Genomic DNA, 19,083 nt, shown 5'->3' with positions numbered 1-19,083 from the left:
TGCCAAAATAGTTAGCTATTGAAGCAATAGAAGTTGAAATATATACCAGAACGCGACTCCCGCTTGAGCCACATGAAGGAATGCGCAAAGTTTTCAGCGTGCACGTGCGTGACACGGCCCGCCAATCGCCGATCGATCACGCGTCGATCTCCGACCTTGACCACCACTTGCAACTGTGTTCTGCTTGGGACCAACGACGACATGGCTCTGCGGCGACATACCCTTGGCGCGAGCATCAAGACACCAACAACCAGTAACTCTACCCTGCTGTGACTCCCCTTGGTACTTTCAACGGCGATGTCCCCAGCAAAACACGGTCGCGCGGCATCGACTTCAAAATCTACATAGCCTTGCTAACCACCACCATACGTGGGACCCGGATGTACCCCCACGTCCGACCTCCGAACGGCAACTCGGCGGAAACTCCCATAGCTTCCCGCAACGCTGCCAAAGACCCCGTCGACAACTTCAAACTGGTCACACGCGCCGACCGCCCATGTCGTTCTCCCAGCCAACGCGCCAACTTGAATTGCGGGTTGCGACAACCACCACGGACCGGAAGCAGACGGCAGGTCGGCGCAGACTGGGCAAGTGAGCGCAAGGTCAGCGACAGCAACGTCACAACTCGCCTGCAATGCTGCCTTTGTTGCGCCGAAGGCGTTCCGACAGCCTCACACTCAAGGTTCACCACCAAAAGCTTTTTGTCAACAATGCTGGCGACAACGCGACTTGGCAAGACGACGACGACCAGTAAAGCCGGCTTACCCTCTGCCGTCCAATCTCTCTCTGGCTGACTACGACTTGAAGACCGCGGCAATAACGCCCAAACTGACCAACGCGATGAATGAACAAGATGCCGAGGATAATAAACCGACGCACCTTTGCTGCCCGTCGCAACGCCGGCCTTGCCGATAATCAAGTTGACGATAGAGGCTTTGTCGGCCTCAACAACGCGGCTCAAATCCTTCCCCTTGTGCTCACTCATTCCGCGCGCTCTTAACAATGTGGCCGACCCAATCGAAATGGCGACGACTCCAATGTGGGCGAGGGGAAAGTAATGGAGACCATGAGCACCAGATTGGCTGGAACGAGGTAAGCATTGGTTTGTCTACAGATTTGAGTTGATACTCACCAAGGACAAGCTCCCGCGGCCCGATACCCTTGCCCGGCAATGACACCGACAGTGTGCTCGCTCTTCCCGCCAACTCCACCACCATCAACGGACTGCCCTCAACGCGATCGAAATAGTGCTGAGTTCGATGGCGATGACAGCCGCAGCAAGAACCTCCCCAATAATGGACGCGCTGTCTGCAACGACCACCAGCCTTGGATTCGGCAATTTGCGCAACTTGGCGCAAACTGGGAAATCCAGCACAGACACAACAACGGCACTCACCAATTACTCCACCTGCTCGACGCGAAGTACGTTGTCGCCCCTGGATCCCGAGCGCGGCTGAGCTGGCCAGCGGGATTCATCAGCGAGACGAGAAGAGGATCAAGATGCCGACTGACCTTTGTGAGCCTGTTCAACTAACGCGACTCCAATGCCGCGGGCAGGCCGGTCAGTCAACACCCCACGTAACCCGGAGCGGCAACTTGCAAGAGTCCCAACAGCGATCAAGATGTTCGAAATCGTAGGCCGAGCGCGAGGTCACCACACTCATGGTAAGCACCCTCCAACGATGAGGCAGAAAACTTACCTATGCAACGCAATAGCCGAGGGTCTTCGTCGAGGACAGCACTGACGAGCACGACATTGGCGACGATGACGAGGGAGGCCAGAGATGGGAGAGAAGTGGGAGAAAGGGAAAGAGAAGGAAGAGGAATGATGGGTTAGGCGATTTGGACCTGGGTTTTATACCCAGTGCCCGTCGGCGCTCGGCGGAAGTGATTTACGATATGTCAGGAATCACTTGGCATGGCTGACAGCGGACCTGGGCGATCTCGCCACTGCCGGAAATGGCATGGATTCCGGTTTGGTGGGATTTAGATAACTTTCCAGCCATGTATAGCTTGTATAAGAACATCTATTATCATACTACTGCATGTTTTGATGCATTCTGGATCTTAAAACACGCTACAAGACACCAAGGTTTGCGAAATACAAGTGGGGAGTGGGACTAGAAACACGACATACCCAGACAGCGGAGCGCCCAAGCTGCAAGCGAGTGACACATGGGATGATGGTGCCGTCATGCCCAGGCCGTTCGATGCTCAAACCACGCAAGTTCCCCGTTGAAAACGGGGGAATTCTGCGAGGCAAATGAAATTACCATGGACTAGACCGCTCTCCGGGGGATCGGAGATGACCAGGTCCCTGATACGCGCAATCACGTTCCAGGCTCCAAGTCCGAAGGTAATCGGCCGACTCCTTGGCTCAGAATTCCAGGAATTGTACCAACAACATACCTCGAAAATATCATATATTTGGTGCTTCCTGTTGCTTCAGCTGAAAGTATGGTTCGACAGGAGGCTTACGTAAGCACGTAATCCTCGATTTTCAGCCGAATCGGAGCATTTTTAGCTATAGAACGCGGGGCACATCTTAAATTTCCATTTTAGGTTGCCAGCGGTAGCATGCGATAAGGTCACGTGACCGCCCGCCGCAACCCAGTTTTAAGACTCTAACTTGGGCTTTCACTGTGAATTGTGCCCTGGGTGTCATTCAACTTGAAAATCTCGCAAAATCCTAGTTGTCTTTGAACTATTTCAGGAAAACCTGGATTCACACAAGTCCAAAATTTCCATTTTGGGTCGTAGGTGATGCAGTCACGTGACCACAGCCCAGCACTTCATTTTCAATCTACTTTGGCTCCTCATCACTAAATTTATTAGCTTCTCCTATAAGTAAAACTTGAGTAAAACTCTGGCAGAACTCAAATTGCTCAATCCTATATTGCCATTTCCAGCCTATCAGCTAGTCACGTGACTGCTCCTGGTAGGCACTGTTGCATATGAATACTCACAGTCCAATCCAATATTTCCTACTAATTGTTATTGCCATTATTTTGACTATTAGACATATTCTTAGACATGTTATTCAACTTCTATATGGAAAGGATATCCAGGAACACCTGCAAATAGTCCCCTCCTGCCACCCTTCTAGAACAGTTCTGGTATTGAGCACTTTTTGAATAATCCCAAGATTTTTGGGGGTACTAGTGTACATCACACCGAGATTCTTTGTGAATATGAAAGCCATTATAGTTCTTCACCTCTTAGAAGTGAATGGTCTACCAGGAGAAGCGGGAGAGCAGAATTCAAAAATGTGAGAACTGACATTAGCATAGCCACCAATGTCAGATCAAGGACAATCTGATGAGCTGTGTCAAAGCTTGTGCAAGGTCCAGAGCACCAATGCCTGGGAGTACAGTCCTGAAAATCACACAGCACATTGTATAGCATCAGAGGACTTGTGTGACCAAGCTACACAGGTGAGTGTTCAGCAATAAGGAAGATATTTAAGATATATCTTTCAAAACATTTCTACAGCCATTCTAGCCGAGGGTGAGAGCCCTGACCGAGAAAATGGAATCAGAGGAAGTAGTACATGTAATCTTTGATCTGACACTTGCCTGATAGGATCTGACCTAGAAATTTCGAGTTATAATGAAATTGATGTTGTAAGAAAAACTCATGCTTTTGCTAGTATATAGTGCTTGTTTTAAAATCCTTCATATCTCTGATATGTATGTTATCATACTCCTTAAACCTGTGTATAACATCCTTTTGTTTTTCCTTCTCTATGACTGATATTTAAATATTCTAAGTAATAAATTGAACTTTTTGTAGGCTACAAATGATTTTTTTTCTGTAGTCATCAAACATGTCTACTGATTGCTGCTGAGCTAAATGATTTTCTATTGCATTTTTACCTACTTTTTATTATTGTCAAAGTTGACAATCAATTCTAATAAATCGAACAGGTGTTTGGTCTTGCCTGTGATGGCATCAGAATGAGCTGCCATGATTTCTGCCAACTGTTATTACAGAATAATTTTAATTCATTTTCACTTACTTTCTATTTTTGTACTTTCTAGTCTCAGTAGATTTATGTTTATAGTAGAATAACTTGATTCCACTTTGAATACTGTAAAAACTGTTTTTACCCACTTTTTGTTTTCCTCTCTGCCATCTGTATATTGAGTTGAACATGGCTAGCAAGCAGGTATTGGCAGAAATATTGAATTTAATCTTTTATTGCATTTTTATATACTTTTTATTGTGACCTAGTAACTATTATATTGAGCTGACAGACTGCTATAATATCTTCTTTCAGTCCAAATTCATTTTTACCTACTTTTTTATTTTTCCATTTGATAATGTTCCACACAAACATGACAGGTGTAGCAATGTTAAGGAATTGGTTTTGACCTACTTAACCATTTGGCTAGAACATAAAGTCATATTTGTCAGCCTGGACAAGATTTTTTGCCAACTTTTTATTTTTCCGAAATTACCATTCTGGAAGATCTCAGCCAAATCACTTACTATACTAGTTAAGAAATGATTTTTACCCACTTATTATTTTTCCCGAAACTACCATTCTGGGAAGTAATCCCAGCTAAATCACTTACTATACTAGTTAAGAAATGATTTTTACCCACTTTTTGTTTTTCCGAAAATAGCCATTCTGGGAAGTGATTCTAGCCAAATCCCACTTATTTTGGGATGAGAATTGATTTTTACCCACTTTTTATCAAACAATTGAATGACTTCACTAATGAGAGAAAGTCTAAGACTCCAAGTAGAGAGCCAACATGTGACTTTACTAGATATATCATGTGATGCCAACATCTTAATAATGTTAATCAAAACACAGACCACTAGTTTAATTGGGAGTGGCTGTGTTATATCTGAGATAAAGCTTTGGTTTGGCAAGCAAGATATCATTTTTACCCACTTTTTTATATTCCTGACAATTGCCATTCTAGTCCTGTGACCTAACTGCCACAAACATTATTTTTACTTACTTTTCAGAATCACGAAAGTCACATCAGGCATGGAATTACCATTTCTGGAAGGATTATATAACAGTTCCAATAATCTCTTCAAACCAGACCCCCCCACTGCAAAGCTTAGAATATTTATTTGCCTAGATCACTAATCAGGAAAGTTGAACTTTCTGCCTCCATCGGAGAGCTACTGGAGTTGAACTCACGACTGAGATGAAACAGTCTAGACTCTCGGCCATAACATAAGAGAACCAGGTCCGATCAAATATTCCGAGAGAGGTGACGCCAAGTGGTCACACATATTTTCTCTCTTCCTCTTTTCCCTCGTCGTTGTGGTTGTCCTGGTCACTACTATGTTGGTGGTGAGTGCTATTGCTTGCTTTCCCTGTGTTGCAGCTGTTGTCTGATCATTCCAACACCTTGGGTGCTTCAGCGCTGTGTTGGTTGACATGACTCTTCCAGCACAGTGTCCGAGTCGCTGTAAGGGCTGCTGCCTCTGCTACCGCACTGACAACCAGGAAGCACTGTCTCAGGTGGTACCAATTGGCTATGGTGAGTCCCATCACCCTTTTTTTTTTTGTTGCCGTTGCTGCGTCTACCTTCGGGAGGGGAGACCCTGGCCCAGAGTTGAAGAAACTCTGGAATGGGCATGGGTACCCGGCGGACGCGTTTGTTAAGCTTAATTGACGTGTTTTCAGGTACATCTCACATTTACTCCAGCCAAAACCATGTCAAAATGTGTAAAATCGCGCAAGTCCAAAATTAAACGCGACGCACGTGACCGCGTGGACTTGTCGACGTGGCGCCAAGGCCGAAGCTGCGCCGGATCTGCGCCTGCGCGTCCACGTCTATGCCGGCTCCTCCGCCGCATGCACTGCATGCTATCGTTGTTGGCGTCCCCGAGCCGGGTTTCGACTGGACTGCGGACGAGATAGCTAATTTATTCCCTGTCTAGCGGAGGGCTACCATGCCATTTTCGCAGCCTCAGACTTGTAAGCTTGTAGTTGTTCGTAGCATTTTGTAATCAGAGAATTTGAATCTGCTTAAGCCCCAGCCTTGGCGCACTGAACTCTTGATACCAATGCGATCAGTCCGGCTGTTCCGTTGCGGGTCGGACTCTCATGGATCGGCGGAGTAAAACTGCCATTTCTGGGTAACGCACGTGACCCGCCGCTCAACCGGACCGCGACCATCTGGTTGCCATGCTTTGCCCCTTGTTTGCCCCACCCTCCATCGATTCCTGGTCGATTCCGGCAGAAGAGCGACGCTGACACAGCTGGTGCGATGCCGCCGGTGTGGCTACGAATGCTCTGCCGAAAATTCAGTCAAGACCCAGACCCTGCTTTGTCCCGATGGAAAAAAAAGTTGACGCCAAAGAAGTTGACCAGTGCGCGTCGCCGCCGGCGCGGCGGCCACTATCCTTACAGATATAGCAAGCGCCAGCGCAAAATCTGGACCAGAGAGCAGTGAAATTGGGCAGCGTCGTTCACAGGAAGTTTTGCGTGCATAATTTAACCCTTAGCAGTCATCTGGGGAAGAAAGGAAAATCTTATCAAATGAACTCCTACTCATCCTTGGTCTCTCTCACGACACAGATCCGACTCGCGTCTTCGAATTCTCGTATAAAGACGCGCCAACATCTGGCAACCTGGCCAACTAGCTCTTATTTTCTATGACAGGCACAGGAGCAAGACCTTTGAACGTAACCGTCGTTGGCGCTGGTATCGGTGGACTGGCGGTCGCAGCCGCGCTGAGAAAGTGTGGACATGTTATCAACGTGAGCGTTATTGAATTCCTGAGTCCTTACTCACGCAAACAAGGTATACGAAAGCTTCGAAGTCAAAACAGAAATCGGCGCCGGAGTTGGAATGCAAAGCAATGCCGTCCGTGTGCTCAAATCTCTGGGTTACAAACGAGAAAATCTGAAAGGCGGGATTTTCGATGGGGTCAGTTGCCCTTCCCGTCTCTCGAGCCACGCAATAACCTCAGTAGATGACAATCCATAATGCCGAAACAGCAAAGTTCAAGAAATTCCCAACGCGCAACTGGGATTCCCTTAGAAAAGAGGGCCTCGAGGTATGGTGTTTGTTGTCGTTTTCTAGTGATCGACGCTCGGGCAGAATTTCTCATGTCATCGCGGCGACCTTCATGCCGAGCTTCTTCGACTTGCTACCGAGAAAGATGCTGCCGATGGGCCGCCTGCAAAATTGCACTTCGGTAACAAAGTCGTCAGTTGTGACCCAGAGGCTGCAACTATCACCCTTGCCAACGGTGAAACGGTGACCTCAGATCTTGTCATCGGGGCCGATGGTATCCATGTGAGTGTGTGTGTTTACTAAGTCATCGTCTTCTCACAATTGCGCCAGTCCATCGTCCGGACAAGCGTCTTGGGGAAAGAGGTCCAAGCAGAACCGACTGGATGGGCGTGTTACCGCTGCATGTTCGATGCATCCAACATCAATGATCACCCGGAATTCGACTGGGTTCTTAAGAATATGAATACCATCCGACAAGAAGGCTCTCAGCTCGCCGAGCACATCGTCTACGGCGTTCGTGGCAGCACGCTGATCAACTTTGTTGCGTTCGATAGCCACGAGGGGCGGGATACCAAAAGACGTGAGGTTTTTTTCATCTATTATTTTTGTTTCTTCACTGATAAACTTAGCTATCGCGCAACCTGCAACCAAGGAAGAGATTTGGGCAAGATACCCGACGTTCCACGAGAAATTCCGCCATCTATTCGACCTTCCTCTTGCGACTCCCGTTCTTCGATGGGAGCTTCGCGCCTTGCCGCTCCTCCCCACTTGGATCAAGGGCCGGGCTGCCATCATCGGTGATGCGGCTCACGCGACGCTGCCGCTGCTGGGACAAGGGGCTGGGCTGGCGCTTGAAGAAGCTGGTTGTCTGCGGGTTCTCTTCCCCCGCGGGCACAACTCCAGACCAAGTACCCGCCCGACTCGCCGCATTCCAAGACCTGCGCAAAGAACGCGGGGAGTTTGTCAATGTGCAGTCCGTTGCCCAGGCAGACCCGGAGTACCGCGTCAAGTTCACGAAAAGTAAGCACGCGCACAGAATCAAGTTGATTAGATCGACAAACAACTGTTTTATTAGCATCATGGGACGAACAACGCGCAAAAAGAGCTTACCCGGGTCCAGTTCCTAGTGCTCGCAAACGGCCATTCCAACTTGAATCTCTTCTCGCATCCCTCCACTTCAACAAAAGCCCTCCAACCAAGGCAACTCTCTCGTAAACACGTCCTTTTCTCGCGCAAGGTATGTCAGCGTCACCACGCAAGACTAGTTTGGCCACTTGTCACCAAGCTTCCAGCGACTCTTGCGAGAAGCTGAAAGGGACAAAGACTGTGTGGAGCATTAGCTCTGCCTTAACAGAGACGAAACAGAGGTACCTAGCTGCCAGTGCATGCAGTCATAAGCCGTTTTGTGAGCCAGTCGTCGCGCGACCCATAGCACTGCTCCCAAAACCACAGTCAGTGCCAACCAACAGAGTCACAGACAGCAAAACGAGCTCACGGACTACAGTAGAGTTGGTTGCGCTGCCAAAATAGTTAGCTATTGAAGCAATAGAAGATGAAATATATACCAGAACGCGACTCCCGCTTGAAGGAATGCGCAAAGTTTTCAGCGTGCACGTGCGTGACACGGCCCGCCAATCGCCGATCGATCACGCGTCGATCTCCAACCTTGACCACCACTTACAACTGTGTTCTGCTTGGGACCAACGACGAGCGATAGCACATGGCTCTGCGGAGACATACCCTTGGCACGAGCATCAAGACAGCAACAACCAGTAACTCTACCCTGCTGTGACTCCTCTTGGTACTTTCAACAGCGATGTCCCCAGCAAAACGCGGCCGCGCGGCATCCACTTCAAAATCTACATGGCCTTGCCAACCACCACCACACGTGGGACCCGGATGTACCCCCACGTCCGACCTCCGAACGGCAACTCGGCGGAAACTCCCATAGCTTCCCGCAACGCTGCCAAAGACCCCGTCGACAACTTCAAACTGGTCACACGCGCCGACCGCCCATGTCGTTCTCCCAGCCAACGCGCCAACTTGAATTGCGGGTTGCGACAACCCCCACGGACCGGAAGCAGACGGCAGGTCGGCGCAGACTGGGCAAGTGAGCGCAAGGTCAGCGACAGCAACGTCACAACTCGCCTGCAATGCTGCCTTTGTTGCGCCGAAGGCGTTCCGACAGCCTCACACTCAAGGTTCACCACCAAAAGCTTTTTGTCAACAATGCTGGCGACAACGCGACTTGGCAAGACGACGACGACCAGTAAAGCCGGCTTACCCTCTGCCGTCCAATCTCTCTCTGGCTGACTACGACTTGAAGACCGCGGCAATAACGCCCAAACTGACCAACGCGATGAATGAACAAGATGCCGAGGATAATAAACCGACGCACCTTTGCTGCCCGTCGCAACGCCGGCCTTGCCGATAATCAAGTTGACGATAGAGGCTTTGTCGGCCTCAACAACGCGGCTCAAATCCTTCCCCTTGTGCTCACTCATTCCGCGCGCTCTTAACAATGTGGCCGACCCAATCGAAATGGCGACGACTCCAATGTGGGCGAGGGGAAAGTAATGGAGACCATGAGCACCAGATTGGCTGGAACGAGGTAAGCATTGGTTTGTCTACAGATTTGAGTTGATACTCACCAAGGACAAGCTCCCGCGGCCCGATACCCTTGCCCGGCAATGACACCGACAGTGTGCTCGCTCTTCCCGCCAACTCCACCACCATCAACGGACTGCCCTCAACGCGATCGAAATAGTGCTGAGTTCGATGGCGATGACAGCCGCAGCAAGAACCTCCCCAATAATGGACGCGCTGTCTGCAACGACCACCAGCCTTGGATTCGGCAATTTGCGCAACTTGGCGCAAACTGGGAAATCCAGCACAGACACAACAACGGCACTCACCAATTACTCCACCTGCTCGACGCGAAGTACGTTGTCGCCCCTGGATCCCGAGCGCGGCTGAGCTGGCCAGCGGGATTCATCAGCGAGACGAGAAGAGGATCAAGATGCCGACTGACCTTTGTGAGCCTGTTCAACTAACGCGACTCCAATGCCGCGGGCAGGCCGGTCAGTCAACACCCCACGTAACCCGGAGCGGCAACTTGCAAGAGTCCCAACAGCGATCAAGATGTTCGAAATCGTAGGCCGAGCGCGAGGTCACCACACTCATGGTAAGCACCCTCCAACGATGAGGCAGAAAACTTACCTATGCAACGCAATAGCCGAGGGTCTTCGTCGAGGACAGCACTGACGAGCACGACATTGGCGACGATGACGAGGGAGGCCAGAGATGGGAGAGAAGTGGGAGAAAGGGAAAGAGAAGGAAGAGGAATGATGGGTTAGGCGATTTGGACCTGGGTTTTATACCCAGTGCCCGTCGGCGCTCGGCGGAAGTGATTTACGATATGTCAGGAATCACTTGGCATGGCTGACAGCGGACCTGGGCGATCTCGCCACTGCCGGAAATGGCATGGATTCCGGTTTAGTGGGATTTAGATAACTTTCCAGCCATGTATAGCTTGTATAAGAACATCTATTATCATACTACTGCATGTTCTGATGCATTCTGGATCTTAAAACACGCTGCAAGACACCAAAGTTTGCGAAATACAAGTGGGGAGTGGGACTAGAAATACGACATACCCAGACAGCGGAGCGCCCAAGCTGCAAGCGAGTGACACATGGGATGATGGTGCCGTCATGCCCAGGCCGTTCAATGCTCAAACCACGCAAGTTCCCCGTTGAAAACGGGGGAATTCTGCGAGGTGAATGAAATTACCAGGGACTAGACCGCTCTCCGGAGGATCGGAGATGACCAGCTCCCTGATACGCGCAATCACGTTCCAGGCTCCAAGTCCGAAGGTAATCGGCCGACTCCTTGGCTCAGAATTCCAGGAATTGTACCAACAACATACCTCGAAAATATCATATATTTGGTGCTTCCTGTTGCTTCAGCTGAAAGTATTGTTCGACAGAAGGCTTACGTAAGCACGTAATCCTCGATTTTCAGCCGAATCGGAGCATTTTTAGCTATAGAACGCGGGGCACATCTTAAATTTCCATTTTAGGTTGCCAGCGGTAGCATGCGATAAGGTCACGTGACCGCCCGCCGCAACCCAGTTTTAAGACTCTAACTTGGGCTTTCACTGTGAATTGTGCCCTGGGTGTCATTCAACTTGAAAATCTCGCAAAATCCTAGTTGTCTTTGAACTATTTCAGGAAAACCTGGATTCACACAAGTCCAAAATTTCCATTTTGGGTCGTAGGTGATGCAGTCACGTGACCACAGCCCAGCACTTCATTTTCAATCTACTTTGGCTCCTCATCACTAAATTTATTAGCTTCTCCTATAAGTAAAACTTGAGTAAAACTCTGGCAGAACTCAAATTGCTCAATCCTATATTGCCATTTCCAGCCTATCAGCTAGTCACGTGACTGCTCCTGGTAGGCACTGTTGCATATGAATACTCACAGTCCAATCCAATATTTCCTACTAATTGTTATTGCCATTATTTTGACTATTAGACATATTCTTAGACATGTTATTCAACTTCTATATGGAAAGGATATCCAGGAACACCTGCAAATAGTCCCCTCCTGCCACCCTTCTAGAACAGTTCTGGTATTGAGCACTTTTTGAATAATCCCAAGATTTTTGGGGGTACTAGTGTACATCACACCGAGATTCTTTGTGAATATGAAAGCCATTATAGTTCTTCACCTCTTAGAAGTGAATGGTCTACCAGGAGAAGCGGGAGAGCAGAATTCAAAAACGTGAGAACTGACATTAGCATAGCCACCAATGTCAGATCAAGGACAATCTGATGAGCTGTGTCAAAGCTTGTGCAAGGTCCAGAGCACCAATGCCTGGGAGTACAGTCCTGAAAATCACACAGCACATTGTATAGCATCAGAGGACTTGTGTGACCAAGCTACACAGGTGAGTGTTCAGCAATAAGGAAGATATTTAAGATATATCTTTCAAAACATTTCTACAGCCATTCTAGCCGAGGGTGAGAGCCCTGACCGAGAAAATGGAATCAGAGGAAGTAGTACATGTAATCTTTGATCTGACACTTGCCTGATAGGATCTGACCTAGAAATTTCGAGTTATAATGAAATTGATGTTGTAAGAAAAACTCATGCTTTTGCTAGTATATAGTGCTTGTTTTAAAATCCTTCATATCTCTGATATGTATGTTATCATACTCCTTAAACCTGTGTATAACATCCTTTTGTTTTTCCTTCTCTATGACTGATATTTAAATATTCTAAGTAATAAATTGAACTTTTTGTAGGCTACAAATGATTTTTTTTCTGTAGTCATCAAACATGTCTACTCATTGCTGCTGAGCTAAATGATTTTCTATTGCATTTTTACCTACTTTTTATTATTGTCAAAGTTGACAATCAATTCTAATAAATCGAACAGGTGTTTGGTCTTGCCTGTGATGGCATCAGAATGAGCTGCCATGATTTCTGCCAACTGTTATTACAGAATAATTTTAATTCATTTTCACTTACTTTCTATTTTTGTACTTTCTAGTCTCAGTAGATTTATGTTTATAGTAGAATAACTTGATTCCACTTTGAATACTGTAAAAACTGTTTTTACCCACTTTTTGTTTTCCTCTCTGCCATCTGTATATTGAGTTGAACATGGCTAGCAAGCAGGTATTGGCAGAAATATTGAATTTAATCTTTTATTGCATTTTTATATACTTTTTATTGTGACCTAGTAACTATTATATTGAGCTGACAGACTGCTATAATATCTTCTTTCAGTCCAAATTCATTTTTACCTACTTTTTTATTTTTCCATTTGATAATGTTCCACACAAACATGACAGGTGTAGCAATGTAAAGGAATTGGTTTTGACCTACTTAACCATTTGGCTAGAACATAAAGTCATATTTGTCAGCCTGGACAAGATTTTTTGCCAACTTTTTATTTTTCCGAAATTACCATTCTGGAAGATCTCAGCCAAATCACTTACTATACTAGTTAAGAAATGATTTTTACCCACTTATTATTTTTCCCGAAACTACCATTCTGGGAAGTAATCCCAGCTAAATCACTTACTATACTAGTTAAGAAATGATTTTTACCCACTTTTTGTTTTTCCGAAAATAGCCATTCTGGGAAGTGATTCTAGCCAAATCCCACTTATTTTGGGATGAGAATTGATTTTTACCCACTTTTTATCAAACAATTGAATGACTTCACTAATGAGAGAAAGTCTAAGACTCCAAGTAGAGAGCCAACATGTGACTTTACTAGATATATCATGTGATGCCAACATCTTAATAATGTTAATCAAAACACAGACCACTAGTTTAATTGGGAGTGGCTGTGTTATATCTGAGATAAAGCTTTGGATTGGCAAGCAAGATATCATTTTTACCCACTTTTTTATATTCCTGACAATTGCCATTCTAGTCCTGTGACCTAACTGCCACAAACATTATTTTTACTTACTTTTCAGAATCACGAAAGTCACATCAGGCATGGAATTACCATTTCTGGAAGGATTATATAACAGTTCCAATAATCTCTTCAAACCAGACCCCCCCACTGCAAAGCTTAGAATATTTATTTGCCTAGATCACTAATCAGGAAAGTTGAACTTTCTGCCTCCATCGGAGAGCTACTGGAGTTGAACTCACGACTGAGATGAAACAGTCTAGACTCTCGGCCATAACATAAGAGAACCAGGTCTGATCAAATATTCCGAGAGAGGTGACGCCAAGTGGTCACACATATTTTCTCTCTTCCTCTTTTCCCTCGTCGTTGTGGTTGTCCTGGTCACTACTATGTTGGTGGTGAGTGCTATTGCTTGCTTTCCCTGTGTTGCAGCTGTTGTCTGATCATTCCAAGGCCTTAGGTGCTTCAGCGCTGTGTTGGTTGACATGACTCTTCCAGCACAGTGTCCGAGTCGCTGTAAGGGCTGCTGCCTCTGCTACCGCAGCTGTTGTCTGACAACCAGGAAGCACTGTCGCAGGTGGTACCAATTGGCTATGGTGAGTCCCATCACCCTTTTTTTTTTTGTTGCCGTTGCTGCGTCTACCTTCGGGAGGGGAGACCCTGGCCCAGAGTTGAAGAAACTCTGGAATGGGCATGGGTACCCGGCGGACGCGTTTGTTAAGCTTAATTGACGTGTTTTCAGGTACATCTCACATTTACTCCAGCCAAAACCATGTCAAAATGTGTAAAATCGCGCAAGTCCAAAATTAAACGCGACGCACGTGACCGCGTGGACTTGTCGACGTGGCGCCAAGGCCGAAGCTGCGCCGGATCTGCGCCTGCGCGTCCACGTCTATGCCGGCTCCTCCGCCGCATGCACTGCATGCTATCGTTGTTGGCGTCCCCCGAGCCGGGTTTCGACTGGACTGCGGACGAGATAGCTAATTTATTCCCTGTCTAGCGGAGGGCTACCATGCCATTTTCGCAGCCTCAGACTTGTAAGATTGTTCATAAGTAGCATTTCAAGAGTGCATCAGATGCGTCAACAGGGTGAGGACCACTCTCTCAAACAACTCTCAAAAGATAGCTAATTCATTCCCTGTCTAGCGGAGGGCTACCATGCCATTTTCGCAGCCTCAGCCTTGTAAGCTTGTAGTTGTTCGTAGCATTTTGTAATCAGAGAATTTGAATCCGCTTAAGCCTCAGCCTTGGCGCACTGAACTCTTGATACCAATGCGATCAGTCCGGCTGTTCCGTTGCGGGTCGGACTCTCATAAAAAAACTGCCATTTCTGGGTAACGCACGTGACCCACCGCTCAACCGGACCGCGACCATCTATTAGTTACCATGCTTTGCCCCACCCTCCATCGATTCCTGGTCGATTCCGGCAGAAGAGCGACGCTGACACAGCTGGTGCGATGCCGCCGGTGTGGCTACGAATGCTCTGCCGAAAATTCAGTCAAGACCCAGACCCTGCTTTGTCCCGATGGAAAAAAAAGTTGACGCCAAAGAAGTTGACCAGTGCGCGTCGCCGCCGGCGCGGCGGCCACTATCCTTACAGATATAGCAAGCGCCAGCGCAAAATCTGGACCAGAGAGCAGTGAAATTGGGCAGCGTCGTTCACAGGAAGTTTTGCGTGCATAATTTGGCCCTTAGCAGTAATCTGGGGAAGAAAGGAAAATATTATCAAATGAACTCCTACTCATCCTTGGTCTCTCTCACGACACAGATCCGACTCGCGTCTTCGAATTCTCGTATAAAGACGCGCCAACATCTGGCAACCTGGCCAACTAGCTCTTCTTTTCTATGACAGGCACAGGAGCAAGACCTTTGAACGTAACCGTCGTTGGCGCTGGTATTGGTGGACTGGCGGTCGCAGCCGCGCTGAGAAAGTGTGGACATGTTATCAACGTGAGCGTTATTGAATTCCTGAGTCCTTACTCACGCAAACAAGGTATACGAAAGCTTCGAAGTCAAAACAGAAATCGGCGCCGGAGTTGGAATGCAAAGCAATGCCGTCCGTGTGCTCAAATCTCTGGGTTACAAACGAGAAAATCTGAAAGGCGGGATTTTCGATGGGGTCAGTTGCCCTTCCCGTCTCTCGAGCCACGCAATAACCTCAGTAGATGACAATCCATAATGCCGAAACAGCAAAGTTCAAGAAATTCCCAACGCGCAACTGGGATTCCCTTAGAAAAGAGGGCCTCGAGGTATGGTGTTTGTTGTCGTTTTCTAGTGATCGACGCTCGGGCAGAATTTCTCATGTCATCGCGGCGACCTTCATGCCGAGCTTCTTCGACTTGCTACCGAGAAAGATGCTGCCGATGGGCCGCCTGCAAAATTGCACTTCGGTAACAAAGTCGTCAGTTGTGACCCAGAGGCTGCAACTATCACCCTTGCCAACGGTGAAACGGTGACCTCAGATCTTGTCATCGGGGCCGATGGTATCCATGTGAGTGTGTGTGTTTACTAAGTCATCGTCTTCTCACAATTGCGCCAGTCCATCGTCCGGACAAGCGTCTTGGGGAAAGAGGTCCAAGCAGAACCGACTGGATGGGCGTGTTACCGCTGCATGTTCGATGCATCCAACATCAATGATCACCCGGAATTCGACTGGGTTCTTAAGAATATGAATACCATCCGACAAGAAGGCTCTCAGCTCGCCGAGCACATCGTCTACGGCGTTCGTGGCAGCACGCTGATCAACTTTGTTGCGTTCGATAGCCACGAGGGGCGGGATACCAAAAGACGTGAGGTTTTTTTCATCTATTATTTTTGTTTCTTCACTGATAAACTTAGCTATCGCGCAACCTGCAACCAAGGAAGAGATTTGGGCAAGATACCCGACGTTCCACGAGAAATTCCGCCATCTATTCGACCTTCCTCTTGCGACTCCCGTTCTTCGATGGGAGCTTCGCGCCTTGCCGCTCCTCCCCACTTGGATCAAGGGCCGGGCTGCCATCATCGGTGATGCGGCTCACGCGACGCTGCCGCTGCTGGGACAAGGGGCTGGGCTGGCGCTTGAAGAAGCTGGTTGTCTGCGGGTTCTCTTCCCCGCGGGCACAACTCCAGACCAAGTACCCGCCCGACTCGCCGCATTCCAAGACCTGCGCAAAGAACGCGGGGAGTTTGTCAATGTGCAGTCCGTTGCCCAGGCAGACCCGGAGTACCGCGTCAAGTTCACGAAAAGTAAGCACGCGCACAGAATCAAGTTGATTAGATCGACAAACAACTGTTTTATTAGCATCATGGGACGAACAACGCGCAAAAAGAGCTTACCCGGGTCCAGTTCCTAGTGCTCGCAAACGGCCATTCCAACTTGAATCTCTTCTCGCATCCCTCCACTTCAACAAAAGCCCTCCAACCAAGGCAACTCTCTCGTAAACACGTCCTTTTCTCGCGCAAGGTATGTCAGCGTCACCACGCAAGACTAGTTTGGCCACTTGTCACCAAGCTTCCAGCGACTCTTGCGAGAAGCTGAAAGGGACAAAGACTGTGTGGAGCATTAGCTCTGCCTTAACAGAGACGAAACAGAGGTACCTAGCTGCCAGTGCATGCAGTCATAAGCCGTTTTGTGAGCCAGTCGTCGCGCGACCCATAGCACTGCTCCCAAAACCACAGTCAGTGCCAACCAACAGAGTCACAGACAGCAAAACGAGCTCACGGACTACAGTAGAGTTGGTTGCGCTGCCAAAATAGTTAGCTATTGAAGCAATAGAAGATGAAATATATACCAGAACGCGACTCCCGCTTGAAGGAATGCGCAAAGTTTTCAGCGTGCACGTGCGTGACACGGCCCGCCAATCGCCGATCGATCACGCGTCGATCTCCAACCTTGACCACCACTTACAACTGTGTTCTGCTTGGGACCAACGACGAGCGATAGCACATGGCTCTGCGGAGACATACCCTTGGCACGAGCATCAAGACAGCAACAACCAGTAACTCTACCCTGCTGTGACTCCTCTTGGTACTTTCAACAGCGATGTCCCCAGCAAAACGCGGCCGCGCGGCATCCACTTCAAAATCTACATGGCCTTGCCAACCACCACCACACGTGGGACCCGGATGTACCCCCACGTCCGACCTCCGAACGGCAACTCGGCGGAAACTCCCATAGCTTCCCGCAACGCTGCCAAAGACCCCGTCGACAACTTCAAACTGGTCACACGCGCCGACCGCCCATGTCGTTCTCCCAGCCAACGCGCCAACTTGAATTGCGGGTTGCGACAACCCCCACGGACCGGAAGCAGACGGCAGGTCGGCGCAGACTGGGCAAGTGAGCGCAAGGTCAGCGACAGCAACGTCACAACTCGCCTGCAATGCTGCCTTTGTTGCGCCGAAGGCGTTCCGACAGCCTCACACTCAAGGTTCACCACCAAAAGCTTTTTGTCAACAATGCTGGCGACAACGCGACTTGGCAAGACGACGACGACCAGTAAAGCCGGCTTACCCTCTGCCGTCCAATCTCTCTCTGGCTGACTACGACTTGAAGACCGCGGCAATAACGCCCAAACTGACCAACGCGATGAATGAACAAGATGCCGAGGATAATAAACCGACGCACCTTTGCTGCCCGTCGCAACGCCGGCCTTGCCGATAATCAAGTTGACGATAGAGGCTTTGTCGGCCTCAACAACGCGGCTCAAATCCTTCCCCTTGTGCTCACTCATTCCGCGCGCTCTTAACAATGTGGCCGACCCAATCGAAATGGCGACGACTCCAATGTGGGCGAGGGGAAAGTAATGGAGACCATGAGCACCAGATTGGCTGGAACGAGGTAAGCATTGGTTTGTCTACAGATTTGAGTTGATACTCACCAAGGACAAGCTCCCGCGGCCCGATACCCTTGCCCGGCAATGACACCGACAGTGTGCTCGCTCTTCCCGCCAACTCCACCACCATCAACGGACTGCCCTCAACGCGATCGAAATAGTGCTGAGTTCGATGGCGATGACAGCCGCAGCAAGAACCTCCCCAATAATGGACGCGCTGTCTGCAACGACCACCAGCCTTGGATTCGGCAATTTGCGCAACTTGGCGCAAACTGGGAAATCCAGCACAGACACAACAACGGCACTCACCAATTACTCCACCTGCTCGACGCGAAGTACGTTGTCGCCCCTGGATCCCGAGCGCGGCTGAGCTGGCCAGCGGGATTCATCAGCGAGACGAGAAGAGGATCAAGATGCCGACTGACCTTTGTGAGCCTGTTCAACTAACGCGACTCCAATGCCGCGGGCAGGCCGGTCAGTCAACACCCCACGTAACCCGGAGCGGCAACTTGCAAGAGTCCCAACAGCGATCAAGATGTTCGAAATCGTAGGCCGAGCGCGAGGTCACCACACTCATGGTAAGCACCCTCCAACGATGAGGCAGAAAACTTACCTATGCAACGCAATAGCCGAGGGTCTTCGTCGAGGACAGCACTGACGAGCACGACATTGGCGACGATGACGAGGGAGGCCAGAGATGGGAGAGAAGTGGGAGAAAGGGAAAGAGAAGGAAGAGGAATGATGGGTTAGGCGATTTGGACCTGGGTTTTATACCCAGTGCCCGTCGGCGCTCGGCGGAAGTGATTTACGATATGTCAGGAATCACTTGGCATGGCTGAC

At 48.9% G+C, this 19,083-nt stretch overlaps 2 protein-coding genes across 2 annotated transcripts; both read left to right on the top strand.

The window, feature by feature from the left end:
* Positions 1 to 6,627: 6,627 nt before the first annotated feature.
* On the top strand, positions 6,628 to 8,206 carry MIND_00284100 (FAD-binding-3 domain-containing protein; the record flags this gene model as incomplete). Its single annotated transcript, XM_037359708.1, has 8 exons — positions 6,628 to 6,732; positions 6,776 to 6,901; positions 6,948 to 7,031; positions 7,076 to 7,273; positions 7,322 to 7,571; positions 7,621 to 7,854; positions 7,895 to 8,011; positions 8,067 to 8,206. 8 exons carry the CDS (start codon positions 6,628 to 6,630, stop codon positions 8,204 to 8,206), a joined length of 1,254 nt encoding a protein of 417 aa, XP_037224803.1.
* Positions 8,207 to 15,274: 7,068 nt separating this feature from the next.
* Positions 15,275 to 16,852, top strand: MIND_00284000 (FAD-binding-3 domain-containing protein; the record flags this gene model as incomplete). Its single annotated transcript, XM_037359707.1, has 7 exons — positions 15,275 to 15,379; positions 15,423 to 15,548; positions 15,595 to 15,678; positions 15,723 to 15,920; positions 15,969 to 16,218; positions 16,268 to 16,657; positions 16,713 to 16,852. The coding sequence occupies 7 exons, from the start codon at positions 15,275 to 15,277 to the stop codon at positions 16,850 to 16,852; spliced, it is 1,293 nt and encodes a 430-aa protein (XP_037224802.1).
* Between the last annotated feature and the right edge of the window lie 2,231 nt (positions 16,853 to 19,083).

The sequence above is a fragment of the Mycena indigotica genome (assembly GCF_014461135.1).
Source record: "Mycena indigotica strain 171206Taipei chromosome Unknown Mind.scaff0002, whole genome shotgun sequence".
Classification (NCBI taxonomy): Eukaryota; Fungi; Basidiomycota; class Agaricomycetes; order Agaricales; family Mycenaceae; genus Mycena; species Mycena indigotica.
The sequence above is the reverse complement of the archived record's forward strand: the minus strand, read 5'-3'. Positions and strand labels throughout refer to the sequence as shown.